This window comes from Meleagris gallopavo, chromosome 7 (genome assembly GCF_905368555.1).
Source record: "Meleagris gallopavo chromosome 7, MGAL_WU_HG_1.1, whole genome shotgun sequence".
In the NCBI taxonomy this organism is placed as follows: Eukaryota; Metazoa; Chordata; class Aves; order Galliformes; family Phasianidae; genus Meleagris; species Meleagris gallopavo.
The window spans coordinates 31,712,744-31,739,347 of NC_139410.1; the positions used below are offsets into that span (position 1 = coordinate 31,712,744).

The window sequence follows — 26,604 nt, forward strand, 5'->3', positions numbered from 1 at the left end:
TTATTTTTTCCTGTTTTTAGAAAGGTCAGAATGCAGCGGGGCTGAGGGCACCTGCTGCCACAGTTGCTCTCCCATGAGCAGTCACAAGCAGGGCTTCTCACTCCCAGCACCGTGGCAACTGCAGCTTCTGTGCCTTCCAAAATTACTTACACAAATGGAAGGGGAAAGACTACAGAAAGAGTTTTCTGAAGTTCTGCTGTGCAGAAAGGAACTATCTTTAAGAATGGCAAACAACGGATAATAGAACGTAGAACACATCTTGTTTTGAAAGACTCCATTTTATTAAGTCACTAAATGCTGTAGCTACTTTTACTCACTTTTTAAGGCTTATTTTTGTTATCTTGGATTCTTGCACAGGTCTAGTTTAGAGTGTGGCAACAAACTTTTTTTACTCCACTCATCTGAGGGGGTGACATTTGAAAAGGGGCTGGAAAGAACAGGCAAAAGCAGAAAAACATAGGCAGAAGAGGGAAATTAGAATGACTTTACCAAGGTAGCACCCACCACAGAACCTAGTTCCAAGGTAGTAATATTGCAGAGATGAAGAAAAAAAGAGAATAACAGCGAGCATCATATCAGAAAGTGTACATAGAAAAACAATCAAACCCCAAAATCTTAAACTTCCCACTTTCCTCAGCTTCCTAGGAAAATAAGACTGAATGGAGACTCTATGAAGCTCAGCCACTTGGTTTAGATGAAGGATGTTCTGTTGGGGAGTATAGTGAGAAGCACTGCAAAAAGCATGTCTTCCTAGTCCAAATGAAGAGATGGATTAGATGTCCTAAAGGGATCTAAAAAGTCACTACAAGAGGGAGGAAACAAATTGTTCTTCATGTCAGCAAGCAGCACAATTAAAGGTAACAAGGTGTAAGAGGCAAGGACCATACAGATTCACTGGATCTCTTTTTTAAATATTATTAGACAAACTCCTTGAGGAATGCTGCAGGCTGCTTTATTCTGCCTTCAAATATGATAGATGACCTCTCAAGATCTGGTTCCCAAACCTTTATGGGACAAGAGAGAACAGGAGAAGATCTGTGCAACTCTGCCCTACATTGTGAGCTAAATAAGAGCACTAAAGCCTATATCAGAAGCATTGCAAGTGCAAAGTCAAGCATTCAAACGTTAGCAAGTATTACAGTGCAATGCAGTCTTACAAAAATCACTCTACATGACCAAAATTCCTTTTGACCAAGATGCTCCCTGTTTCAAAACAGGCTGCCTGATGCACAGCAGAGTGACCACATCGTGTGCAGCCCCATGCCCTACAAATGAAATGCGTTTTGTTAACCTCACTGTCTCCTACCATTTCCCAGAACATCATATTTCCTCACAAAATCCTCCCAAGTGTAAAGAAAGTAATCTATTTTACCACTGAAATTAAATGCAAAATTTTATATATTCTGATGACTGCTCAACTTAAAATACATTTAGCTTGACATTGCACAGCATTTTGCCTTTGACAGCAAGACATTATATACTCAATACCTTGATCCAAATTACTTCAGACAGCTGGACACAACCCAAACTGCTGCATACCAAGGATAAAGGTGACTTACGTTGGATATCCACATAACATAAAATACAAAAGCAGTAGTGTCTTGTGGAACACTTAGCTAAAATAATTCCCCAGCAATAGGTGGGAATGCTCACAGAAAATCTTGGACAAAATCCTGAGCAGAATTCAATTTTCTTTCCCAAGAAAATAATATTTAAAAAAAGATTCATGCCTCCCTCACCTCACTCAATATCTTCTCTGCAAATAGAAATAACAAATGAGAACAGCTTCATTAAGCCTGGTAGTTACTATGGTGTACAAAGTGTAGAACAGCTGGGGTAAAAGAAATCAAGGCCTGTGTATGTGAGTTTTATGCATGCGTCATGCACAAATACATACTATGTAAGTAAAAAGGCACTGTAACAAATTTGAAAAGTGTCAGCTATAACAGGATTGAATACAACCTGTTGGTATTCAGATCTTTCAAAATTTAGCTGCCAGTGTACTGAATATAGAAACATACATTTAGATGTCAGTATTAATATCTCTTTTGAAAATGTACAGTAGGTATTCATTTTTGAAGTGCGAGATACGTATATTGAAATATTCAAAGTATTAATGTTCAGAAAACTGCCTATCTGAAAAACTGCAAAGCTTTAACGGTGAGTCTAATAGACGAGAAACAAACAAAGATCCTTTAACTTTCAGAAGATTCAACATATTCATATTAGGAAACCTTGTCAAACACTCCAGAATACAAACAAGATCGTGGCTTGGTGTAGTCAACCAATTTTTGTTTCAATTTAAATATTTTGGTTAGAGGTCTAATTTTCTGTTGAAGTCAGTGTAATCCCTGTTGGAAAAGCAGTTTTGCTTATTTTCCTCTCCTTATGCTCAGACAAAGGCACTGTGCCAGCAGAAAGTACTGCAACATTGTGATAGTCTGCTTGATAAGATCAGCCAAAAGGCAGTGCCAAACAATTTTTGTGTCTGAAGAAGTAGACAGGCAAAACTGTATGTTTACAAAGCTTAAAAAACCTCTGAGTATATAAGAAGCTATTTTTCAGCAGGTAAAAAAAGGCAGTAGGTTTAAAATAGCCCATTATACATATAATTTTTTTTTTCCCCCCCACGTAAAATCTGTTAAATATAAATTCTGGTGTATTTTGGTTTGGCCTTGTAGACTTGCTGTCAAATAATAACATGAACCACGATGTAACAAACTTTAAGTAGAACCAATGAGAGTACTTATTTCTTCATGGTCTTCTTCAGGCTTGTCTACACTAGAAGTTTTTGTCTACAAAGTGCAAATTTCCAATTGATTCAAGGTAAACATGTTTTCAAGTGGTGGCCTGGACACTGTCCAAACACAAATTCTGTAGTCTAGAAACACTGAGGCCAACTGCAAACCTGGACCATATTTTATTTGTATGTGTATCACCTTACCTATGAAAGCGAAATAACTAGCTTATACTGACTGGCAACGAACAAACCTAAAACGAAGAAGTATCCAGCAGTAGAACATACTCATTTCAAAGCATGAAGTGAGAAAGTCCTCCCCTGCTTTCAGTTATTTTGCTGTATTTTTCAATATGGTATAGCAGAGAAAGAGATAAACGCCAGTAACTCAGGTGAACTCATTTTTAAAAAAGCTGCTCCCCACCCATGGGTGATGCCCAGAACTGCTGTAATTAGCTGTGTAGCTGTGTTGGCCATGAAGCAGTCACAGTACCAGTTCACCAGCCCTTCCTTCACAGTCTTCAGATGTACTGAGAGCAAAACCAAAGGCTGAGGCAATACTACCACATACCAGGCAAGAAGGATCTAGTTGATGTTTTCATACATTGTTTTTCATCCTCAGTAGGTGAAAGCTGCTTGTCTCACTTTGCAGATGCAAATCTAAATACAGCTTTTAAACATACAATATTATAGCTGTCTCTGTTAAAATAAAGGCACTTTTTAAAAGGTAAGGATGCTGCTCATGAATGTAAACTTTTGCATATTTTGTTCTCTTTTATGTTATTGTCAAAATCCTTTTACAAAGTTTTCACTTTCATTTGTAGTAAAACTCACTGCCTCTAAAAGAAAATTAAATAGAATAAAATAAGCCCTAAAATATTTTTGTCCCTTTTGCTTAAAGACCTCTCCAACCCCTTCAAAGAAAGGAAATAAAACAACTTGCTGCTTTGGTAATGTCTCAGCTGTACTTTTTAAATAACAATACTGAAATGTCAGTATATACATTTACTCACTTCTTTGAGAATGCAATGGACTCAAGTTGCACCAGGGGAGGTTTAGGTTGGATATCAGGATATCTTAACACAAGGGGTTGTTAAGCTCTGGAATAGGCTCCCCAGGGAGGTGGTTGAGTCACCATCCCTGGATGTGCTTAAAGACCATTTGGATGTGGATCTCAGGGATATGATTTAGTGGAGAGTTGTTAAGGTTAGGTAGCATGGTTAGGTTGTGGCTGGACTTGATGATCTTGAATATTTTTTCCAACCTAAATAATTCTATAATTCTATACCAGATTATAGATACATACACATATACGGCCTCCTGTAACAAATCTATTTTCCCTGTTAAATAGATGCAGCCTTAAGAATTCTTAATGGAAAGTCATATGCAAACATCTTCTCCGACTACTAAGTCCCGTCTGTAGCCTTCAAGGTCTCTGCTGCAAATTATTTTTTTCCCCTGAATAATGAACCACCTTTCTATTTAATCAGTTGTTCATATAAAATAGTTACAGCTTTTCTCAACCTTCACTTTTCTAGGTTAGATTAACACAAGCTTCTGCAGCAGTTTTGCAAGGGCCACATGTTTTCTCATCTCTTATTTCTTGTTATTATCCCCAGATTTCTTCCAGTTTTCCTATCCCCTCCACAAAAAGAGGCAAAGTGTTAGCAAGACACATTCATGCTGCAGAGCAATGATGGCACTGACATGCAAAAAATCTGAGAACAAAACGGACAGAAACACTGTGAGAAAGCAGATGTGACATGACCCAAGAAAAGCAATTTCTATTAGGATGATATCATCAAACTACTGATGAATGAATTGAATGGGGTTCACCACCTTTGTGAATGTGAGTCGTTTTTGTTAATCCAGTACAAGAGCAATGACAACATTTTTATACTTGAAACCCTGCATAGAAAGAGGCAGTGATTTGTTGGCCTTAAAGAAAGAAATGAATGCCTTGACCAGTAGCTTATTAAAAAAAAATCTGCATTTCATACAGTTTCATATTAGAATGCAAAGACTAGTGCAATAAATACATAAAACAACAAATGTGTGGCCATCACTATAAAAAACAACTTAGGGAACTTTGTAACATATTTTCTGTATGTTAAATAGGTGAACTATTTTTATTACTTTCATTTTGTTCGTGTTACAGAAAAATACTTGAGTGTCCTTCTCTCAATACACACACTCTCTGAGCCCAGACTAATGCAAGTACTTCTTAAAATAGATGTGTCTTAGCAGTTATTTCATAAAATATTTTTATGTGCTTCCACTCATGCAGTGCTTTAATTCATACCAGAGCTTGTCTTCTACAGAAATAACCTTACAGTAGCTGACTAGATAATAAGCCCATCAGGTAATAAGAAAAATAAAATAAAAGGGGAATTCAGATGGACATGAACATAATGTACATGCATTACAGAGCCTTAAACTCCCATTTATATTCTCATTCAGAAATAAAGTGCCCTCAATTCTCTCTAACTTAATTGCTTTCATCTTGGAGGAAAATCACTGATAGGGTGATTTAACTCCTGTAGATTTTACCTGGACAATTCAGGGACTGGAAATAAAGAGAAAGGACTTCAAGACCTCTATACCAGGAAGAGTATCGTAACTGCTTTCCATTCCTTCACCACATTTTAATTCATAAATTCAGAATATTTTCAGTAAAATATGAGTTTTGTTCAGAAGCTTAATTAGCTAGGGATTGAAGAACAGAGATCTGAGGGCTGAAATAAAGGTAACTACACTAATTACACAGTTTAAAATGAAAGCAAGTAGACATGTTGCATCAGTTTTGAATTGCCCCAGGTAATCAAATTCCTCAAGTTTTATTAGTGCTGTTGCTTCATCAAACCTTGGTGAACACTTGAACAGCATTTTATTTCCACTGAATTTTTTTCCATAATTATTGACACCACTCTTCTGCTTTAATTTTGCACGTGCGTGCTTAATCATATCACATTATGCTTGAAAGAGGGCAGGTGAAGATACCCTTATTTCTTTTTGTCATCAGGAGCAACAGCAAGGTTTCCCAGCGAGCAGATATATACCACTACAGAAGAAACTGTACGAGAGAGATTCTTGTCTCATTTGTTTTGGCTCCACTCCTGCACTACTTCCACAGAGTTATTAATCATAGAATCATTACGGTTGGATAAGACCTCTGAGATCATCTGGTCTGTTTTCTAACAGCCAGAAAGAGGTTGTAAAGGAGGAAAACGAGCAAGAAAAATAGAATTCTCAATGAAATCTTTCAGATCATCACTAATTACGATGAAGATTTTTTTTTTTTTTCCTGAAGAGGATTCTTTTCCAGGTCACCTTTAAAACTTTTAGAAAGTTATCGTGTCTTATATGTATCTTATAGCTCTTTGAATCTGCTTTGTAACAAGAAAAGGAACTGAACACTTTTAATAATGGTGTGTTATTAAAATACTAATGATTTTGCTGTTAAAAAGTGAGCTTTAATGATTGTAACACTCCTCTTTGATCACCAGAGAATGGTGATTAATCTGAGAGGGGAAAAAAGTTTTAAGACACAGATCTCTCTCAAACCTTGAAAGTACTATAAAAGCTCAGGGACAGGAGAGTGTAAGAGGGAATAGAAAAGGCAGTAGACAATAGGTGTAGATGTTTTTATTTTTATCCCAAAAGACTTCCCTGTCTAAATAACATTGAGGCAAATAAAGAAAAATATAAAATATATATACTGTCTTGACCTCCTCTGCTTTTTTAATTTCTGCTCTCTTCCTTCCCTGCAAGAAACTTCATCTCCTCATTGAGAACAAATCCCTGACACTCCTTGGCTATGAAATCACTGCAGTCTCGTCACCATTTATCTCACTGCAAGCCAGACCTAAGGCATTTTTCTTTCTCTCTGTCTGAGCAAACTTAGGATTGACACCAGACCTGAGATTTCTCAAACCAGGCCATTCTCACAAACAGCCACAAAAACCCCTGTTCACAAGCAATGTTAAAAGCAAGAAATGACTCAAATCAAATCTGACCCCTTGCCTCTACTCCAGACCAAGATCCCATTTTCACTTGAAATTGTCTTTTACTGCCCATCCATTTGCCTTTTATTATGCTTAATTCAAGGTAAATAAAATGTAAATGCAAACGCAATTCATTGTCTCTAGAAGATAATACTCTTCTGATTTTTTTTTTTTTGAAAGACACAGGTACAGAAAACAAAAGCCATTTGATTTTTCTATTTAAGATTGAATCAGAAAAGCCTCCTGCCTCTTCACCATCCAATTTGCTTTTCTTTGTCTACTGTGCAACTCATAGTGCAGATTTTCAAGGCTCTGCCTATTCAGATACTCCGTCAAAAGCTAGAAGTCTTCGGAAGTTTGTTCCTCTTAAGCTTTTCTCATCACTGACTTTGTTACTATGAACTGCCCAGTGAGCCTCATAGTACATATCAGCCTGTCCAATAACCACATCTCAGGAAGAACACAGGCAGCTTAAGAAAATATCTGACTATAGCTGGTTACTCTGGCTGGTAGCAGGGCTCAGGTGGCCAATATCCAACTTCTCCTACTACATAAACCAGAAGGATTTCAGACATTCAATTACACAAGTAAAAATGAATGCCTTAAAAGACAGAAGCAGCTTCCGTTGTTCACCTTTGTGAATAGGAAGCATTAGCAAATCTCTGCTATTTGCAGAGATTTATGTATCTGAATATATATATTTTTTTGCTATTGTACCTGTACAATTGTACAATCAATAGGTATACAGAGGTTAGGTTTAGTAAGATTATCACAGAGGAAAGATAATCAAAATAAATGGAAATGCTCACCGGTGTCGTAGGCTCACAGCAAACTCCACATGGAGCAATCTCCAGAAAGACATCCTTCCTCAGTTGCAATCAGCACTTAAATGGCATCTAGGAGAGGTGGAACCAGGCTCCACCCCTTTCAGTAGCACAGGTGAATTGCCTTCACCTGTGCTCCTGGGCTGACTCATTGCTTTCCTCAGGTGGGCAATCAGAGGTTCAGGCTCTGATCAACAGTTCCCATACGCTACCATTGTTTTTCTCTGGAGTTATTAGCATTGCCTGGAAGTATTGCATAGCACTGTAACACGTTAAGAGATGCTGTTACGGCCATCGTATCACAGCCCCTTGCTGGATGTGCTCACAATTAGTTGCGTGAAAGAACTGAGCACCATTTTTTATTTTTATTTTTTTATTACTTCAATTATTTCTACAATGTAGCAGAAGGAAAAGCCGATTAAAAGATTAATTCAAATATTTACATGACGCACAATGTTGCGGTATTAAAGTGTGAGCTCACTCTCCTTACAAATCTCTTTAGCAGTTAAATCTTTTCTCCCCATTGTTATTAACACGACTTTTAAATGGCAACTACAAGATCTCATTACTGTACCTTCAGCCTCTAATTGGGCATCCTCTGCCATTCTTCTCTCCCTCCTCCTATTCTCTCCCTCCATATACCTTTCCTTTCTAGTGATTCATGCACACGGTGTCTAATCCATTTCCTCACTCCCAGTACTTGTCTACATTCTACTCTGTGCATCCTCCCACTCGCCAGCTTTGCACCACACATCCTTTTTGTAATCTCACCCTGCGTGCCCTTTTTCTACACATACTCATATGTTTGGATCAGTTTTATTAGTGTGCTCCTTAAAATTCATGTTTTTCCATAACCCTGTGTAATACAATAGAAAATTATGACCAGCATCCCAAGTAGCATCAGAGTCAATGTTACAAGTCACATGTAACCAGGCCCAGGTAGCAGAGCCTTTCTTCTCTCAACTTAAAGTTCAGTCTTAGAAAAATAACAGAAGATCTCATTCAGTCACTGTATAATATGAAATAAGCTTAGTAGTTCAATTGTATGCACACAGAAGAATATATAAAACCATCACCACTAAATATCTAACAAAACGCAGAGGCATAGAGATGGAGAATTCATCATGTTCACCAAAAGTATTAGACTAAGTAATTTTCAATTTTTTTTTTTTTTTTAAACTTACTGATAAATGGAGAATTATTGGTTCACAAAGCAACAACTGAATGCAGCTGTTCAGATGTGAACACATAAAAATAGAAGGGCTTAACCTTGTGCTACTGGGAAGAAGTTCGTCATAGATTTAGTGTTTAGGGTTGAGTTCACAATTCTTTAATGCAAACTACAGCTTTCTCTGTATAGGCATACTTCCAGCTTTTTGAAAAACGAATGTACTATAATAGTAACATACATTAGAAAAGCAAATATTTTAAAATGTGATTATACCTTAAAATATATTATTTTTGAGCTATATAAAAAAGGCCAGAAAAGCTTAGGCTTCATATTTAAACAAACAAGTAAATAAATAAATAGCAAAATCAGCAAGTCATATACAACAAGGAGATAACACCATGCTAATATTTTGACCTAGAGTAGCAACTGGACAGATGAATACAATGGGAAAGGCATTACAACAAAGGTGTGACAATGGAAGGACCAGCACAATAGAAAGGTGCTATAAGGGAAGGGAAAAAGATTGTTCACCTACATCAGAAGATTCCAGGTTCATAGGGGAAAGCTTCACCAAGAAGGGATCTCCAGAAAGAGAGCCTTCCCCAGTGACAGTCAGCCCTTAAACGAGGTCTAAAAGAGGTGGAGCCAGGCTCCACTCCTCTCAGTCACACGCATGAATTGCCTTCACCTGTGCTCCCAGGGCTGACTGGGTGTTTTCCCCAGGTGCTCAATCAGTGGTTCAGGTCATGACTCAACAGTTCCCATACACCTAGAAATAGGTCTCAACAAGAATCAGCATGAATGAATCAAAGGAAAGATTTAAAAAGAAAGAGAAACAGAAAGGAAAAAAAAAATAATAATGGAAGAAAACATTTTTATACAGCTATAATGGGTTTGAATATCTCTTTGCATTCTGTACCAAAACCCAGTTTCTAACAAGCACAACAAATGCATAAACTGGAGATGATCAATTAAGAAGTATGTTAGATATCTCATTAACCTAACAACGTATGTCAGATAATTAACAAAATTGCCAACAAAAACTGTAAAGAAATAACTCTCATTAAGTGCAAAATATGAATTCTGGGGGGAAAAAAAAAAAGAAAAAGAAAAATCCAGCCAGTTTTTCCACCATGAATAGATCAGTAATGCTAGGTAATGTTACAGTGTTAAGTCTCCTCTGGATTCCCTCCAGTCCTGCACTTCCATCTACACTAACATAGATAAGATGATATAGCACTGGAAAAGGGAACTATCTGAATAAGAATGGTTTGCAGCAAGCAAATAGATGGAAAATTAGTCTTTCTTTTTCTGTTCCACCTCTCCTTGCAGAATCAAAGTTTAGGATAAAACTCTTACATCCCTGACAGATAAGATTATCTAATGACAAGTTGTGGATATATCTAGTAAATCCTGCAAAGAATATACAACTGAATGTATGGAAAAAAAGTCTGCTGCTGGCAAATTTGAAAGCTTCAACTTCTTTCAGATCAGAACATGCAGAAAAATCAATTTATATGTGAATTTTGATCTTTCTTTTAAAACAACACTGCAATCGGATCAAGTCAAGCTTACCATCTGCTGTGGGTAGACATACAGCTATATTCAAGAATTACATTATAAAACTTCTTTGTAAACTTTACATGCAAGCTGTTCTTGTCAGAATTAAAGTCATAGTGATCATGCATCTTAATATTCAATCAGGCTTTAAACAAAGAGTGACAAAAGTCCACATATGGATGACAAGCTGTTCTACAGTAAATATTTTTGTATTTATTGAGAAGGGGCGTATGGCAGTTTAGGATGTGTTCCACCAGGCATTTCAGCTTTAGCTGCTTACAGACTAATAAAACCAAAATGAAATCCCTTTTCCAAAATCTTTACTGAAATTTACAATTTTTAAATTAACATGATCATTCCTATTTAGCTGCGCTTTTACTTCATCATTTGCTTAAAGTTTTTTTTCCCAGCTGGTGGCTGTTAGGAACAGAAGAATTTTAGTACCCTGCATTTTAAGCAAGGCTTTATTCCCAAGTGGCGCTGAACCTAACTATGGAAGAGAAAAAGCAAATACCATGTGCTTTTATCATTACAGTCGGCCCTCTAAAGCAGATTAAAAAATCTCCTACTTCTTTTTTTAATGTAATCAAACTTGCTAGAGCCAGTCCTCATATTCCTACAGCTAAGGAAACACAGTATAAAACATTCCTTTTCCATATACTCCAGTTACAGAAACATATAACAGAAAAAAATATAATCTTGTGACTGGTAGGAATAAAATTGGTTTTCCTTTTCCAATTCCATTTTGAAAAGTTACAAGGCACACGTTGCTATTAATACTGTTAACTACTTGCTACAGGTGCGTTACACATTTTATTACAGCAACTATGGAAGTAACCAGGAATGCAGTAAAAAAAAAGAAGAAAAAAGAAAGGGATACATTGTGTGCAGTCACAGACAAGCATACTTCATATAAAATCAACATTTTCCAATGCAAATAAATAATCTTACCCTGAGGTTGGATCAACAGCTATGGCCTTAGGGTTACTGAGGTCCAGCTCGATGAGTGTAATGCACACCGTTCCGTTCTGGTTGCAAACGAAGATCCTATCACTGACATGATCCAGAAAGTAAAAATTTCCAGTGATCCAGTCAATTGCTATTTGCTGCACATCTGCCAAAAAAAAAAAAAAGGAGGAAAAAAAAAAAAGCTCAGAACTCAGAACTGCAACTGCAATACAAATAACTGAGCCACTAACTGCTTCACCAAACAAATGCCCTACTAAAGAGCTCAAACTGTTTTTACAATGAGAATGTATATGGCATACAGTAAGGAATTCAGCTCCCTATGGGTGAGTGCTTGTGGGAGAGAGTTTTCCTTTTTAAGTATAAAAGTCTCATTGCAACTTCAAGGATAAGAAAGGTGCACGTTCGTGTGTAGTTCTACTAAATATTTTAAATTTCATCTCTGGCACTTTTAATGATATATTCAAAAGCAACATCACTGAGTGTTGGTGCAGCTGTGAGAGAAGGATTGGAAATGGATTATAAAAGGTTATTAGATACGTGTAAAGGGAACTAAAAACTGACTATGACTACTTATGAATCCAAAAATCTTTTGTGTAGTTATTAATAACTAAACCACCCTATGTATAATAGATGTGTGTGCAATGAATTCACTCTCAACATTTATTTTTTCTTGTTGTTCTGAACAATCTTCATGTGTTTTTTTTCCATACTTTCAGTTTTCTGCATTTCTATTATTCTTCACGTTTTTTAGTTTCTTCCCTCCATTCGAACAAGAAAACATCGCATCTATCACATGCATCCTCTATTAGAGAATATAAAGTGAACCTGACTGAAAAAGAAATTCCAGTCATTAAGTTTTTGACAATAACCAAGGTTTTATGAGTTATGTATTTCCTAAATACTTAAACTACACACGGAGACCCATGCAATGTCCTTCAAAGTGCAGATAACATAAGATTTGCTCAATAAAATATTAGGAAGGCACCAGCTGTATTGCATCTCAGCCATCCCATTACACAGTTCATTGCTGTCTCTTCTATTTCAAATTTCTCCCCTTCTGCTATTCATTTTTCTTTTAATTCAAAGTGAATATTATGCCTCTCCCCTTCTGATAGCTCCTATTACGAAGACATGCTGAGCCACAATAAAGGAATGCTCCATTTAGTCCAGGATCCAACCTCCAGAGCAGGCCAATGTCAGGTGTGCCTTGAGATATACAGAAACACTAACAAATATTTCACACAATAGGAAGGAAAACATTTTTTTTTTTTTTCCCTTGTGAAATCATTTTAAAAATGTCAGAAAACACGTAGTCCCTCTGGAAGTCAGTAACAGTTTATGCAGTTCCCACTTTCCAATTTCAGAACTTGGATTTGGAAAATGTCAGTTACAAAGAATGAAAGTTACAAAAAAGATTCAGTTTTAAATGTTTATAGACATGAAATTAGTAATTAAATTCCTGCAATGTGAGTTCTGGAAGACTGCTATGGTCTGAGAAGCAGAGAAAGAACCTGCTGGAGAAGGATACTCATTTCTTTTTTTATCTAGTTTAACCCGAGGTTCATACATACTTGAAAGGCATGATACATACCGCTTGTTATATCTGTTAACAGATAATGTGAATATTTTCACATCTTTAAAATGCAGACTTCATTTTTTCAGATATTCATTAACATGTCATTAACAAGAAATGACATTAAGCAGGTGTTTATGGTACACAAGGAAATTAATTGGAGGTCATACTGCAGACAATCATTTGCATCCGATAGTTAGAATAGAGGTTGCTCAACAATCCAGGAAAAGTGAGACATCCTGAAGCAATTTAACAGAATAACCTCTATGTCAGAGACTTCAAAAACCATTTGTTGCTCTTAACTCCTATTTCTCTGCTTTCCCTTCCCCAGCAGGTTATATTTGAGAAGAGCATAGCACCAGCAGCACAGGCTATTTGCAAGATGCGAGCTCGTTCCAACTTCATTCCTTCTAAAGCTGCTCATTACAAAGTATGCTATGCTAGGTCACAGCTTCCAGAAAAAGAAGCATAGTAATTTGTATTTTTCTCCAGAAGCCTACAGCATGAAATGGAGGAGGCCTCTCACTATGCAAAGAACATATCTCCCAACAATAAATATTCTGTTGCTTAGTGAAATGTAGTAATTAACTTAGACATTCAAAGCACGGTCAAATTTTCATTTAACGGTCAATCTAACACAAACATGTCGTGTATTTTAAATTCCACTGTTGTGTTTTAGGTTTCATCTTTTTTTATACCATCAGCTCTGCTGTACATAGGACACATCCAATTGCTCACAAGAGAAGTTTAAAAAGAATTGTCCAAATATACTCCGGTGTGAAATCATATCTCACATGAGAAATTCACTCAGCTGGCAGCTTTTATGAATCAAACTTTTAATATCTATGGTTTCAGTAGCAGCTATGCATTAAACTGCTTTGAATGGCTCCCACACAAGTCGAATATACTATATATACCATAGAGATAAGGTTTTGGTTGCACTGGAGACTTTTAAAATATATAGTTGTGTGCTCAAGATGTCATTGAATTTATTTCATGCTTGTTTCAGGATTCATATATTAAAACCCAGTATGTGCAGATAGCTAGTCTGCTCACATTCTTAAAGTAATTAATCGTTTTTTCTTTTATTCACACAGTTTTGGAAATCTATAAAAAGAAATGCTTCCTCCTGAAAACACATACATTTATTTTGAATAACCTTGTATATATTTTTTAGGCTTTTTCCTTATTTTAGTAGCAGCTCCCATGGAGTATTTCTGCCAAATGTGGTTAAGTTTCCTTTAGTGCATTCTAAAAAACAGAATTTCCTCTTCAGGACTTCAGAAAGAAACACTAAGATGTCATGTCATCTAAATCTTAGCCTAGTTAATGACGTTGTGTTGAGAGTGGGCACTAGTAAAACTTTTTCTTTTTTGAAACACACTATTTTTATTATACTTTGAAAGAAATAGTGATTTCCTATGATGCTGGCTAAATCTTCAAAAGGAACTAGAAATACGTGTCTTAGGACCGAAATGCAGTTTATCATAACTGTGTTGAATGACTGTCTTAATTTCATTTTAAATTTCTAATATATATCATGGAAAGCTCACATTTTAATTTCAAATAGGGACTTGCACAACAAAATTTCAGTTAAGAAAAAGAGAATAACAGTTCCATATTCTTGTGTTTGTCCTACTGCTGTTATCAAGGATTCAACACAAGCACAGTCCAGTAACATAAATAAGCTAGCAGACTTTGTTACCCACAAACCTGCAAGAAAAACCTGAAATAGAAAAATTAGAATGTTTTCTCTCTATATGCACTTCAGTAAAACTTTCTTATTTTTAATGCAAGAAATGATCTAAGGAAATGACACAGGAATCTGGAAATAGCTGGAGCCCGTATAGAAACCTCCAAGCCTACAGAGGAATTATTCTGGAGGAAATATAATTTAAACTAAAAATGCCCATTGTGTTCCACATAAATTTCTGGTTAATAATTAAAAAGACAGATCACCTCTCTCTATTTCAAGTGCAAATGCTTACACTGTGTTGTTACATGTCTAAATTTTTCCTTGTTCTGAACATGAGCGCAATGGGAACTCTCTAAAGATCTTGGAAATCCATCTAAGACTCAATGAGCAACAATTCATTGACAATTGATGGGATGGGGAAGTGGTTTGAAGTTGTGGTTTTGCCTTCAATAAGGTAGCAATGATCCCCACAAACAGTCTGGAAATTTCAGAGAAGGGGAGAGTAGTAACTAATTCTCCTACTGCATCAAAGCATTAAGTGTTTATGTTACAGGTATCTTTCCGCACTGTAAGGAGCAGCTCAGTGCTGTCACAGGTAGGCAAGTCTGCTAGGAGCCACTAGTTTAATTTAGTCTCCAAACTGTCTCAACAAACGGGAATTTTGAGGGCTGTGCATGCTTTTTGGCTGGCTGGCCATATGCTAGGGGAATAAATGATGCTGAGAAGTGAGAAAGGATTGCTCCATCAAACCTTCAGGAGCTTAAACATTCCTCAGGTGAGCATCCTACAACATGGAAGATGTCAGCATGGTCCCTGACAGCCGTGCAGTACAGGAGAGCCAGGTTGGTGCTGCTCAAATGCCTTATTGTCAGAGGAGTCACCTTCAGTCCCCTGTCCACCAAAGGCTACGACAACAGATCTTCATGTCTCACAGGCATTTTCACACCTGCTTTCTGTACAGCCTGTTGTGTCATGAACTGTTTGCCTCTGGGGCTAGTTTTCATCAAATAGCAGGACTTGAGAGTTAGCTTCCCTGTATTTCAACTAAGGAAGCATCCCCTGCTTTCTGCTAAAATCAAAACAGGTAAAACAAGAAATAAATTTATATATAGATTAAACTGGAATCAAACTCCATGAGAAATGAAAGTAACATGAAAGTAATTAAAAAATAAGACAACATATTTGAGAGATTTTGCCTCTCCTTATGGTTCCTGAATCTTCAAGGTGTATTTTTTTTTTTCCTCCAAATACATGCATTTAACTTCTCCACAACTAAAAGAAGCTTTACTTTTTTTTTTTTAATTTATTTTTATTTTTTTTCTTTTTTTTTTTAAACTGAAATCTGAGATATTTTACAGTGAGGCTCTGTGAATTGTATAAGGTAAGCAAACGATAAAAGGGCCAGGCATGTTCCATATAATTTACTCCCTGTTTAGAGAAAAGAAAAAGAAAAGATAAAATTACATATTTATAACACAAATAAAAATTTTTCTTCTAAAGAGCAACAGAAAGCAGCTTGAAGACAGGCTTTTTTGTCAAGTTTTGCGTCATGAGACTAACAGTGGCAAGTCTTTCTTTTACTAAAACAACCACTAATAATGTAACCAGGTAAATAGTAGTTAAAACACACTTAAATGACAGGCTGTGAAATCTGCTTCTGCTCTACCTCTTTTCTGAGAGTTATATTCCTAATTAGCAGCCCAGACAGCCTTGTACTGACACAGTGGTTGGATAAAGTTAGAACTGGCATAGATTTCTTTGTGCCTCTCCTACTGACAGCAACTGGCCATAATTGTGTCTGCAATGCCATTTACAAAATATATTTTTAATTAAAAATGTCATCATTCAGTAAGTTAGATAACGTTGGTGTCTAAACTTTAAACAGACATGTCTTGAGTGATTACTGCATATGTTTAAAAATGAAAAAATTAATGACAAATACCCAACTAACTTTTCCAAATGGCTCATCCTCAAATATCTAATCTTTTAAAAAAATCAGATTGTGCTTGTAAGGAGTGTAATGTAAAATCTAAAACATATTAAATTTAAATAAGCACTTTAAAGCATCCAGACTACAGGTTCTTCAGAGGAAAAGAAAGCTTTTTCTCTTGTTTGCTGGGTAACATAATTTAAATTTCAATAAATTGGGTTACTGTAAAAAATACAATTGGTATTCTTCTAACCCTAGAGGACATTAGAATATATTGCTTAAAAACCTATAAATATGAACATTTAGACAATAGCAGTTTCCCAAAACTGAAGACTTTTAAAAACTATGATACTATTCTAAATATTATGAATACTTAATAAAAGCATCCTGATGGCACATGAATTCGTCTAGTCTTTCAGAGATGCCATCTCTCCGGTCACTTGGAGATTCAAGCATTCCAACCAGATACAGAAGAGAACATACTTAGGTTTATAGTTAAAATTAAAATGTTTAATATTGTATTTTTTTTATCATTCTTCTGGATGCAATCCACTTCTCAAGAGGAGAAGGTCTAACTCCAGCAACTTCACACCATTCTGGAGCAGATTCATTGCAAAGGACTCTATAAAGACTGTGGCACAATGTGCCCAAAAGAGAGATCCCTGTTAGTTCTCACCTGTAAGATATCCTCTGTGCACTGATGGCAAGATATGCTCAAGCAAGCCACATTTATAGACTATAGGCACAGCACATATATTTGCTATTAGGTAAAAACACAAATAAAACAGACCACCTGGTGGCCCTCTTCTACCTCAACTTGTCTTGCAAAAGTCCTGTTGCATACTACTTTTACTTATACAGAAGGTAGATTCTTTCAGGGTGGGGTATTTTTTGGTGGCTTAGTATCTGAGGGAGGCTTAGTGACACAGGTGGAAGTTGGGCCAAGCGGTAGTTAAGACATGTTAGTATATAGGTTGAGGTGGCACATGGAGGGAGAAATGCACGTTGAATGATAAGTCTGTTTCTCCCACTGGGAACCCTCCGATCTACAGAATAACAGCAAAAATCAGTCCTTTATTTTCTAACAAATCTCTGTTTACAGAGCTTTTGGAGGAAATGTGCTTATGGTGGATCCTAGGCATGCTCGGGTTATGAACCTTTGCCAGGGTTTTTACAGTAGAGTAGCAAAATCTGCTCCTAAAGTTTTTAGCATATTTCTTCTTTCAGTCACGTTATGATTCTCTGTCACAATGCATCATGTTTCTGGAGTGAGTAAAATAAGCAAAATTTTCTGGTTTTGGGTCTCGAGTCAGAAATTTGGCTGTGAGGCCAATAAGGGCAAATGTGCAAAGCAGAACTGTGAAACAATGAAAGAATGGCAATATGAATGGCCCTGTTTTTTAATCCTAGGGATTTAGATTTTTATAAGGAGGGAATATTCTTCTGCCAATCTCATGTCAGAAGCGAGTAAGAATAGTCAAAAACATAACTTTTCTAATTTCTGCATTACTGAGTTTCAAACAGATTGCCAAATGATTGTAAACTTGTAATGGGGTCCCAATAGACTGCATACATGCTGAACAATAAAGACAGATTTATAGAGGTACATAGCTGTAGGAGTTTCGTTTTTTTTTTAACTGCACATTGAAAAGCTTCTTATAAATCTACTGAGACTGTAAATCAAACCCAGTTATTTACTTCAAAGCTGTTAAGTCATTCACTGTTAAAATTAAAGCATAATTCAGCTGCAGTAGGCATGCCATCAAACACGTGGACTAAGCAAACTGCTGTGGTTACATTAGGCCCTGATACTCTTCCCTTTTAACCGCCTCTATCAAAGGCAGAAGTGTGCAACTTTCCACCTTTCATGATTGCTGCATTCATTAAGAACTTCATAAACCATCCTTTGAAAAAAATAAGGTCACTTTATCATCTTCCCATAAAGATGCTAGGTGGTAGAGTATTTCAATTTTAAAGACGTGTCAAAAAAAAATATATAGTTACTTTTGCAATACTAAGTATTCAAGGAAAATGACTTCCAGAAAGAATGTGAGCAATTTAATCCCAGAAGTGGACAATGATGCTATAAGGAGCACTTTTGGGAGGATAATATAGAAGTAAATGAACTGAGTCAGCTCTTAAAGAAAAGGTTGGGAAAGGAAGGAAACCCAAATTGCACGTTTTGTAGAAGGTGACATTTGTCAGATGATACTGGTTCAGAGGACCTGGAGTATGCTGTAGTGTCATGCAGGTAAAATGTAGGTCACAAATTTGTAGGATAATTTCATATTCAGCCCAATATTGTTGCATTTAGCAATGTATAGTCTAGTCAATGTGACTAAACAGTTCATGACATGACCCACTGCTATAAATCAATCTGTTCCTTTTCACCAAAGGGCATTATTGTATTCAATTTGATTTTAATCATAAGGTAACACTGACCATTGATTATTTCATTCTGACATATACAAGAAATATTCTTATTGGTCACAAAAGTCTTTATCTTCATCTCAAACACTAGGAGAAGAGGAGAGCAAATTATGTTTCCAAATAGAATTATTTTTCTAAAATAAATCTTTTAAAAATGTGCTTATAGTAAATCTGCACACTGAGAACAATTTAAAACCAGCTTGAGAATTATGACTTAAATAATAGTGTAAAAAATTTTAAGTATCTTTTGTTTTTAAAAAATATGACCTGAACATTTAGCAAATACATTATGAGGTCCCCACACAATATCTCTGTATCTCTGGAACAAAGTTATATTGTGTACTATCCTAAACGAGATGACCTCTTTTTTCAGAGTTGCAAAGGAAATTAAAAAAAAAAAAAAATTGTTTCTTATTTAGCTGCTTACTTCATCTTTTTCCCTGTCTCTAGAAATGAAGTTATTCAAAAAGGAACATCATATCCATGGGTAACTCTTACCACAGTGCAGAGGGATCACTGTCACTGCCTGGCACTTCAGCATGCTTGTACTTCTGCAAAACACTCAGTGATGTCACACACTTGGTGTTACAGCTTGAAGAAAACAAGCAAATAAAGCCCTTCATGTCTTTAAATGTTGACTGCCAGCTGTCTGTAACAGATACGCACTCATGCAACCATTATCTTCCCTTTAGTCCTATTTGTCCATTTCCTTTTTCCATCCATTTATTTCAATATCAAAATAGTTTTCTTTTAGGAGAAAACTGCTATAGTTGACTTGACCAACATCGCCTAACTGTCCAGACTTAAAATACAGACTGACTTCCAGTAAAAAAAACAAAAAAATACTCCCAAAAAAACAAAAAACCTTATTGCTAACTTATTTCATGCAACACAAAAAATAAAAATAAAACACAGTTTCAGACTTACAGATTATTATTATTTTTTTTCTATTTTCATACATTTTCAACAGGACATCAGTATGTTGTTTCTTGCTTATTTATTTCTACCATCATCATTATGTGGTGGGAATCCAGGTATTGGACTACCTCACCATTATCTTAAAAGCAAATACCAAAATAGTTTCCCATACAAATGTATCCCAACCCACTCAAACATCTCTGTTTCCAGTAACATGGCTCACACCAAGTGCTCTTAGATTTGCACAGTTGTGCTTTCAGAAAACTTCCAGCCCCCTCCAGAACATTTTATAAACCATTTAGAAATATATGGGGCCATAATCCCATCTCTTCTCAACTACAGAAGCTTTGTGTGCATTGCACTAACTACTTTTACCTTGTGCATTCCTCTTTTTAAGTCTCACAGCATCCCTACACCATATAGAAACACTATCATTCTCATGTTACAGATAGAGGGGAAAATATGAGATTATTTCATAAACATCACTCAGAAAGTCTCAGGAAAAATAACACTCATGACTACCAGCATATTGTCCTTCTTTCTAAATCTCTCCTCCTTCATGAAATCATAAAATCATAGACTGGCTTGGATTGGAAGGGACCGAAAGGGTCATCAAGTTCCAACTCCCCTGCCACACACATGGCCACCAACTTCCAGATCTAGTACTAGACCAGGCTGCCCAGAGCCCCATCCAACATGGTCTTGAACATTTCCAGAGATAGGGCATCCACAACCTGTCTGGGCAGCCTGTTGCAGCACCTCATCATTCTCTGAAGAACTTTCCCCTGACACCTAATCTTTCCTAATCATTCCTTTCCCATAAACAATAAAAAGAATTTGTCCCAATACTTTCAGAGAAATACAGAAGAGAGACATGCATTGCATCCCTCTCCAGGTTTCCTCTACAAGGTACACTCTTGTCTTCCTTGCACTAATATCTTTTGCCTCTTCTAAAACTGCAGCAAGATGCCATGTGTGGATGCAGTCTGTACTTAGGAATGGAACAGAAGGGCACAAGCAGCTCTGTCTGCTGCACAGCTCTCCAGATGTTTGACAGCTCGCATAGATGTGCACTGTAATTATTTTCAGGATAGCTTTTCTCAAATCATTTTTTGCTCCATCTACTTTATGAAGGAATAATTGTCTGTCCGAGTTAGTGTTTGTAGAAGGAAAAAAAATCCAAACATTGACCAATTATTTTTAAAGATATATAACACAGATTACAATGCATTCATAGACTCTTATAAAATGTTATGTTTTCCCACTTCTTCATCTTACTTGAGTCATCTTTTCCCCAAAGGATCATTTCTGGAGTTAATGCAATAGTTATGAAAAATCTGAATTTTGAAACTAGTTGTGTTGGGGAATGGCTGCAAGAGCAGGGTGGCCATGAGAATATGTACGAGCATAGCTGGTGCAGCTGCACAGAGTGCATAGCCATGAGAAAATACTAGGAGTTAGATAGGAGTCACAACGTCCTTGGGGCAGCATGTAAACAGCGGGCCCACATCTGCAGCTGTGCTCTGTGGATGTGGGGGGGGCTGACAAGGAAACTGGCTTAGCAGCACAGGAGTGAATGCTGAGCATTGATTAAGGCTGAGCAGCCCACCTAGCAGCCAACGTTGTGCACCAGTAGTAAGCGAATACATGTGTATTGGAAACCTATATAAACCCTATGTGTGCAACAATAAAGTGAAGCTTGATCACTCATATTGAGTACTGTCGTGCTTCCCCGCTTGAGAACAATCTAATTAGGACACTATCCGTGGCACAGTTGAACAGACTTAGTGACTAATCATTATATCCTTGAAAGAGTTTTAAAATGAAAATAGGTACTATTTTCAGGATATTCCAAACAAGAAGAGAAGTAGTGCTGATCTTTACAGATACATTATATTTTCCTCCCTACACAGACAAGTAAAATAAAAAAAAAACAAAAAATAAAAACAAACAAACAAAAAAAAACCCACGAACAAATCCAAATCCTTGTAATAAAACAAATGGAATCGTGTACTTAAGCAAATTATCGATGTATGTAATGCAAGCAAGTCCAAAAACTGGCAAAAAAAAAAAAAAAAAGAAAAAGTGGGAGTCTCTGGAACTGCCAATTTCAGCAGGTATCCTGACAACTCCACCATCAGCTCATTACTTTTGCTTACATGGTGTGACATACTCTGTGCAATTACATATGCAAAGACTATTGGAACTTTATCATCAATTCAAGAAGTGTCATGGTGAATGCCTAATTCAACATATCAAACAGCAGCTGTTTTGTGACATGTTGATAAAATGTAGGGCTTCATCTTTGTGCAAACAAACCAACCCTTCTGTATATTGCGTCCTCTCTTCTCACTGAATTTACATTGATTAGATGACATTTTTTTCAAGAACTAAGAAATTTATATAACTTAGAGTTGGCTTTAGAAAAAGTGATTTCTTATGCTTAAAAGATCTCTGGCATCTAATTTTTCAATTTTAGTATAAGTACTTCATTAAAGCCACAACTAAAAGTTGTAAAGCAAAACCAAGATTTTATTTTGAAGGTATATTCAAGGTAACTGTCAAATACTGAGAAGCATAAGATTTTTTCATCCATTTTATATATTTAATAATACTGACATGATCCATATGTTTTTTTCACTTCAGGTTCTACTGTGGAGCTGAAGTCAAAAGAAACATTTGAATCAAGTAGGCTTTGTTCTAAGTAAAAATCCACAACCTAAATTCTGTAGACTGAGAAGACAAAAACATTTCCACAAACTGGAGATGATACTTTTTGAGTGAGGCTTTTGTTCTGCCACTCAAAGTTAAAAACTGGGGGAAAAAAACCCAAACATATATTAAACCACCAAATCAGAGGGTGTGTTTAATTTGCCACTTCCACTACAGTGCAAATAATAATCACAGTTTTCATGAATTTGCAAACATGAAATTCCCTTTTCTTTAAGATCACTTGATAAAGTATTATGTAAAGTACTTTGTGCCTTTGTGCCTCTTCGTCCTAAATTACAGTAAACACAGAAATGCCCAGGTAAGCTTTGAAAGCAGACTAACACATTGGAGAGGTATAGCTTCTCATTTCACTTCTACTTGGATTCATTTGTCATTCACTTATGAAAAGCTTGGTCATTATTTACCTTTGCCCTGTAATAGTTCAAGACATTAGATCAAAGTTTGAGTTGCAAATCAATATGATTATGACCTATTCTTTACTATAAAGACAAAAAAGGTTAAAATAAGTCATTTTTAAATTTTATTGTAATGCTGTCACAACCTGACTTCTGTGATCTGTGTCTCAGAGATAAGTCTTAAGGTGAGTGAAGGACCAATTTTAATGACATAATCCAAAGCATACTAGATAAAAATAGAAGTTTCTTGAACTCTTGATTTTTCAGCTGATTTTAGTTGTTTTGTTGTTTTTTTTTTGTTGTTTTTTTTTGAAGGAGAATGAAGTCTGAATGAACTATTTGCATTAATTAATTAACAAGCTATTACCTGGAAATATGTAACAAATTTACTGTCACATAGTCTAATTGAAGTAACTTGATTAGCATCCTGTGTGACGTGGAATTACAAAGAAATATTTCCACTTCGCAAGAAAAGCCACCTCATTAAAAATGTGAAAGTTATAAATAAAGTGCCAGTAGAAGACGAACAAATTCATGCATGTATAATTAGCTGGTGGTATTTAATACCAAGTTGTTAATTAGACTTTTACTGCCATTGAAGAGAGCTTCGAAAAGCATACACTTAACGCCTTGATTTCATAGCCAATTCTGCTGAAATTTCAAGGTTACAAATATGCCTCCTGCATGTCTCCTCCTTCCTTAGAAGAAAGGTAGAAGGGAACATTTTTCCTAATCGCTGAGGAGACTGCACTCTGCAAATGTCTGCATCTCCTGGAATATTTGCCTGTTACTGAAGTCCACAGTGAATTTGCAGAAGCAGAACAAGTTCATTTGTTGTGAAAATGGTATTACAAAGAATACCACCACTGACCACTATGTAAAAAGCCAAAATGAAGCCAGCAGGGTGCACACGGATGTTGAAAGTGTGAGTGTGAAAGTGTGTTTAATCACATAAGACATGCATTATTTAATTTCATATTTCTGAAAAGTGTACATAAAGTACAAAATGTTACTGTTATACTAGTATAATCAACTCAATTTAACAGAGTTCATCAGCAGTATGTTTGATAAACGTACATGGTTACTGATATTTTGACTGTCCCTTTTTATATATGAAATACTTCTATGGGAAATTCCCAGCTTGCTCTCTAACTTTGCTGTCAAGGCTGGGTTGGTATGTAAGGAAGACAAACAAAATGCATTTGTGTCAGACTGTTAGGACAGTAACCGTACTAAGATAGAAATCCAGAAATGGTCAGCTAGCAGGTTGGTGATTGGGAAAAAGGGAATCTGACAATGTAGAATTGAGAATAAGGAGATTAAGAGATGTAGGCTTTGCGGAGACAATATTTGGTACACTGTCTGAGGCAGAGTCCAAGAGTTTAGAGAAAAATATAATGCGATCAAAAATTTGTACTGAGAAATACCATTGAGATAAGAATTAGCTGCCCAGAGCATTACTGCTGAAAAGCATATAAAAGATAAAAAGACATCATGCAAGCTTAGATAAGAACAGAGGCAGGGCTTTGAATGATATCAATAGAAGATCAATTGTAGAAGTTGGCTAAGTAACAAAGGTTGAAGAAATAGTAGTATTATATCTGACAGAATGACTGAAAAAAATCTATTTTTGGCAATTAACAAGCAGTTAATAAATAGCTCTTATTTCAAAAGAGGTTAAGTGCAGGTAACCTAAAGTTGGAGTGAAATCCTACAAATTCAGCACATCTGCTTTGGAAGATATTGCCTCAAAAATGCATAACACAATGTCACAGGCACACTATTCAATCCAATAGCTTAAATCCTCAAGTCAAACTGAATGGACTGTATCCAAAAAGCACCAAAAGCAGACTGATGCTTCACAGCTAGCATTTAGAAATGTGTAATATATGCATGACCCTCTTAGGATCTCTGATATCAAAGATTATCACCTAACTTTTGTGCAAACCATCAAGCACTGAGACAGACACTTCAATATATGAATACTATTAATAGGAAAAGACACGGATTTGCAATACCTGCTGTGGTCAGTGGAAGACATCCAGCTGATGGTTCATGTTAGAACACAAATCCCAGAGTCTTCAGGCAGTCTCTGAGCCTGTCTCTGAGAAAGGCTGAATGGATGCATTCAGCAAAAGATGTGAACTATCTTATTCTTCTAGTAAACATGATTATCATCAAAAAGGGTATGTGTAGCCAATAATCTGAAAAGATTAGCTAGGGTTTAAAGAGAGCAGCAGAGTGATAAAAGGAACTTCCAAAAGCTTGAGTCTCTAAGGGAGTCTTATCATTACAGGATGAAAAATAACAGTACATAGAGGACAGTTATTAGAGAGCACTGTTGCCTGCATTAAGTAAAGACCATACAGCACCAACAAAGCTGTATCACAAACTGGATCAAAAGTTCTCTGAGTCTCAGTCTACTAGAATGAAGGATGAATTCAGCCAAAAAAATATCAGCAGCACAGACTTCTAGACTATGTTACTGTTCATCAAGATGACCCTAATTATGCTCTGACTCATTTCCTAAGAGCCCCTGAAGTACAGACAGAATTTCAGAACACAGAAATTAAACATGAAAACAAATGGCATTCAGGAAGTCAAGAGTGAAGTCTGATGAAAGATCTAATCTTACACATATGTCAGTGATGAATGTATATAATAGCCTTAGATGGGACACAAACCTGATTCCCCATTAAGGATCAACAATTTCACAGCACAGCTAGAACACATACCAGGTAATCCTTGCAAGTCACCTGTAAAAGGACATGAATAATAAGGTAATAAAGTCCAATAATAAAAATAATGTTTCCACAGTAGTAAAGAGGAAGGTCAGCTTTAAAGAATGGTAGCATCTCACAAGGCAGTAAAAGGAGATGGGAAATTCAATCTGAACAAAGAGGACCCTCATAAGAAAAATATTTCAGTTTTGTGTATTTAATAATGGCTTTGTCTACAGTGAGATATTGCTAAATATAACAAAAAAAGTCGTTGGGCAAACTAAAGAAATTGTTATCTCAGAAGCAGCATTTGTCCACTCTTCCCAGAACTGCACTAACACCAGTGTAAGATCTGCCTCGGCTCCAGGTGGATTCTAAGTATGCTGTGTTATTTTTTTAGGATGCTTTTTCTGGTTCCAATTTGTATCAGATGCTCTGAACACTACTCAGCATTCCCTTTGATAAGATTGAGATTCATAAATACCAAGCTAAATGACCAGAGGTATTCTGAATGGCACAACACACACAGTACTTGTTAATTACTACTAGGAAATGTTTTAGTTCTTGGGAGGGGAAGCTTTGGGACTATGTTTGTTTGTGTCTGCATGATGTCAAAACCCAAAGAAACAAATAGAAAAATGTAACACAGAGTATTAAAGGCCTTCCTTGTCCTCATGCTTTTAATCCTTATTCAGATGTTTCTGTTCGGAAGGAGCTGTTTGGTGTTTGCTTTTTTCCCACTAAACTCAGAAGAAAAAGGAAGCATTTGTTTGCCTGTGAGTGCACAATTGAGGGGACCAAAAATGTGGAACAGAAGGTTAAATTCACCAAATGGTTAAATTCACTAAATGCTGATGGTCTTTACAGCAGCTGCATCCAAAAAGTGGGAGAGCTATGAAGTCAACTCTGGCTTGGACTCATGGGACCAAGAAGAATCTGCTGGG

At 36.3% G+C, this 26,604-nt stretch overlaps 1 protein-coding gene across 5 annotated transcripts in view; it reads right to left on the reverse strand.

Annotated features, from left to right (window-relative positions):
- Positions 1 to 26,604, reverse strand: part of LRP1B (LDL receptor related protein 1B) — a 588,907-nt gene that overhangs the window by 231,133 nt on the left and 331,170 nt on the right. For all 5 annotated transcript variants that reach the window (XM_085227675.1, XM_085227679.1, XM_085227677.1 and 2 more), the window contains exon 7: positions 11,248 to 11,410. In XM_085227675.1, coding sequence (XP_085083801.1) covers positions 11,248 to 11,410 — 163 coding nt within the window. The remainder of the gene's footprint in view (positions 1 to 11,247; positions 11,411 to 26,604) is intronic.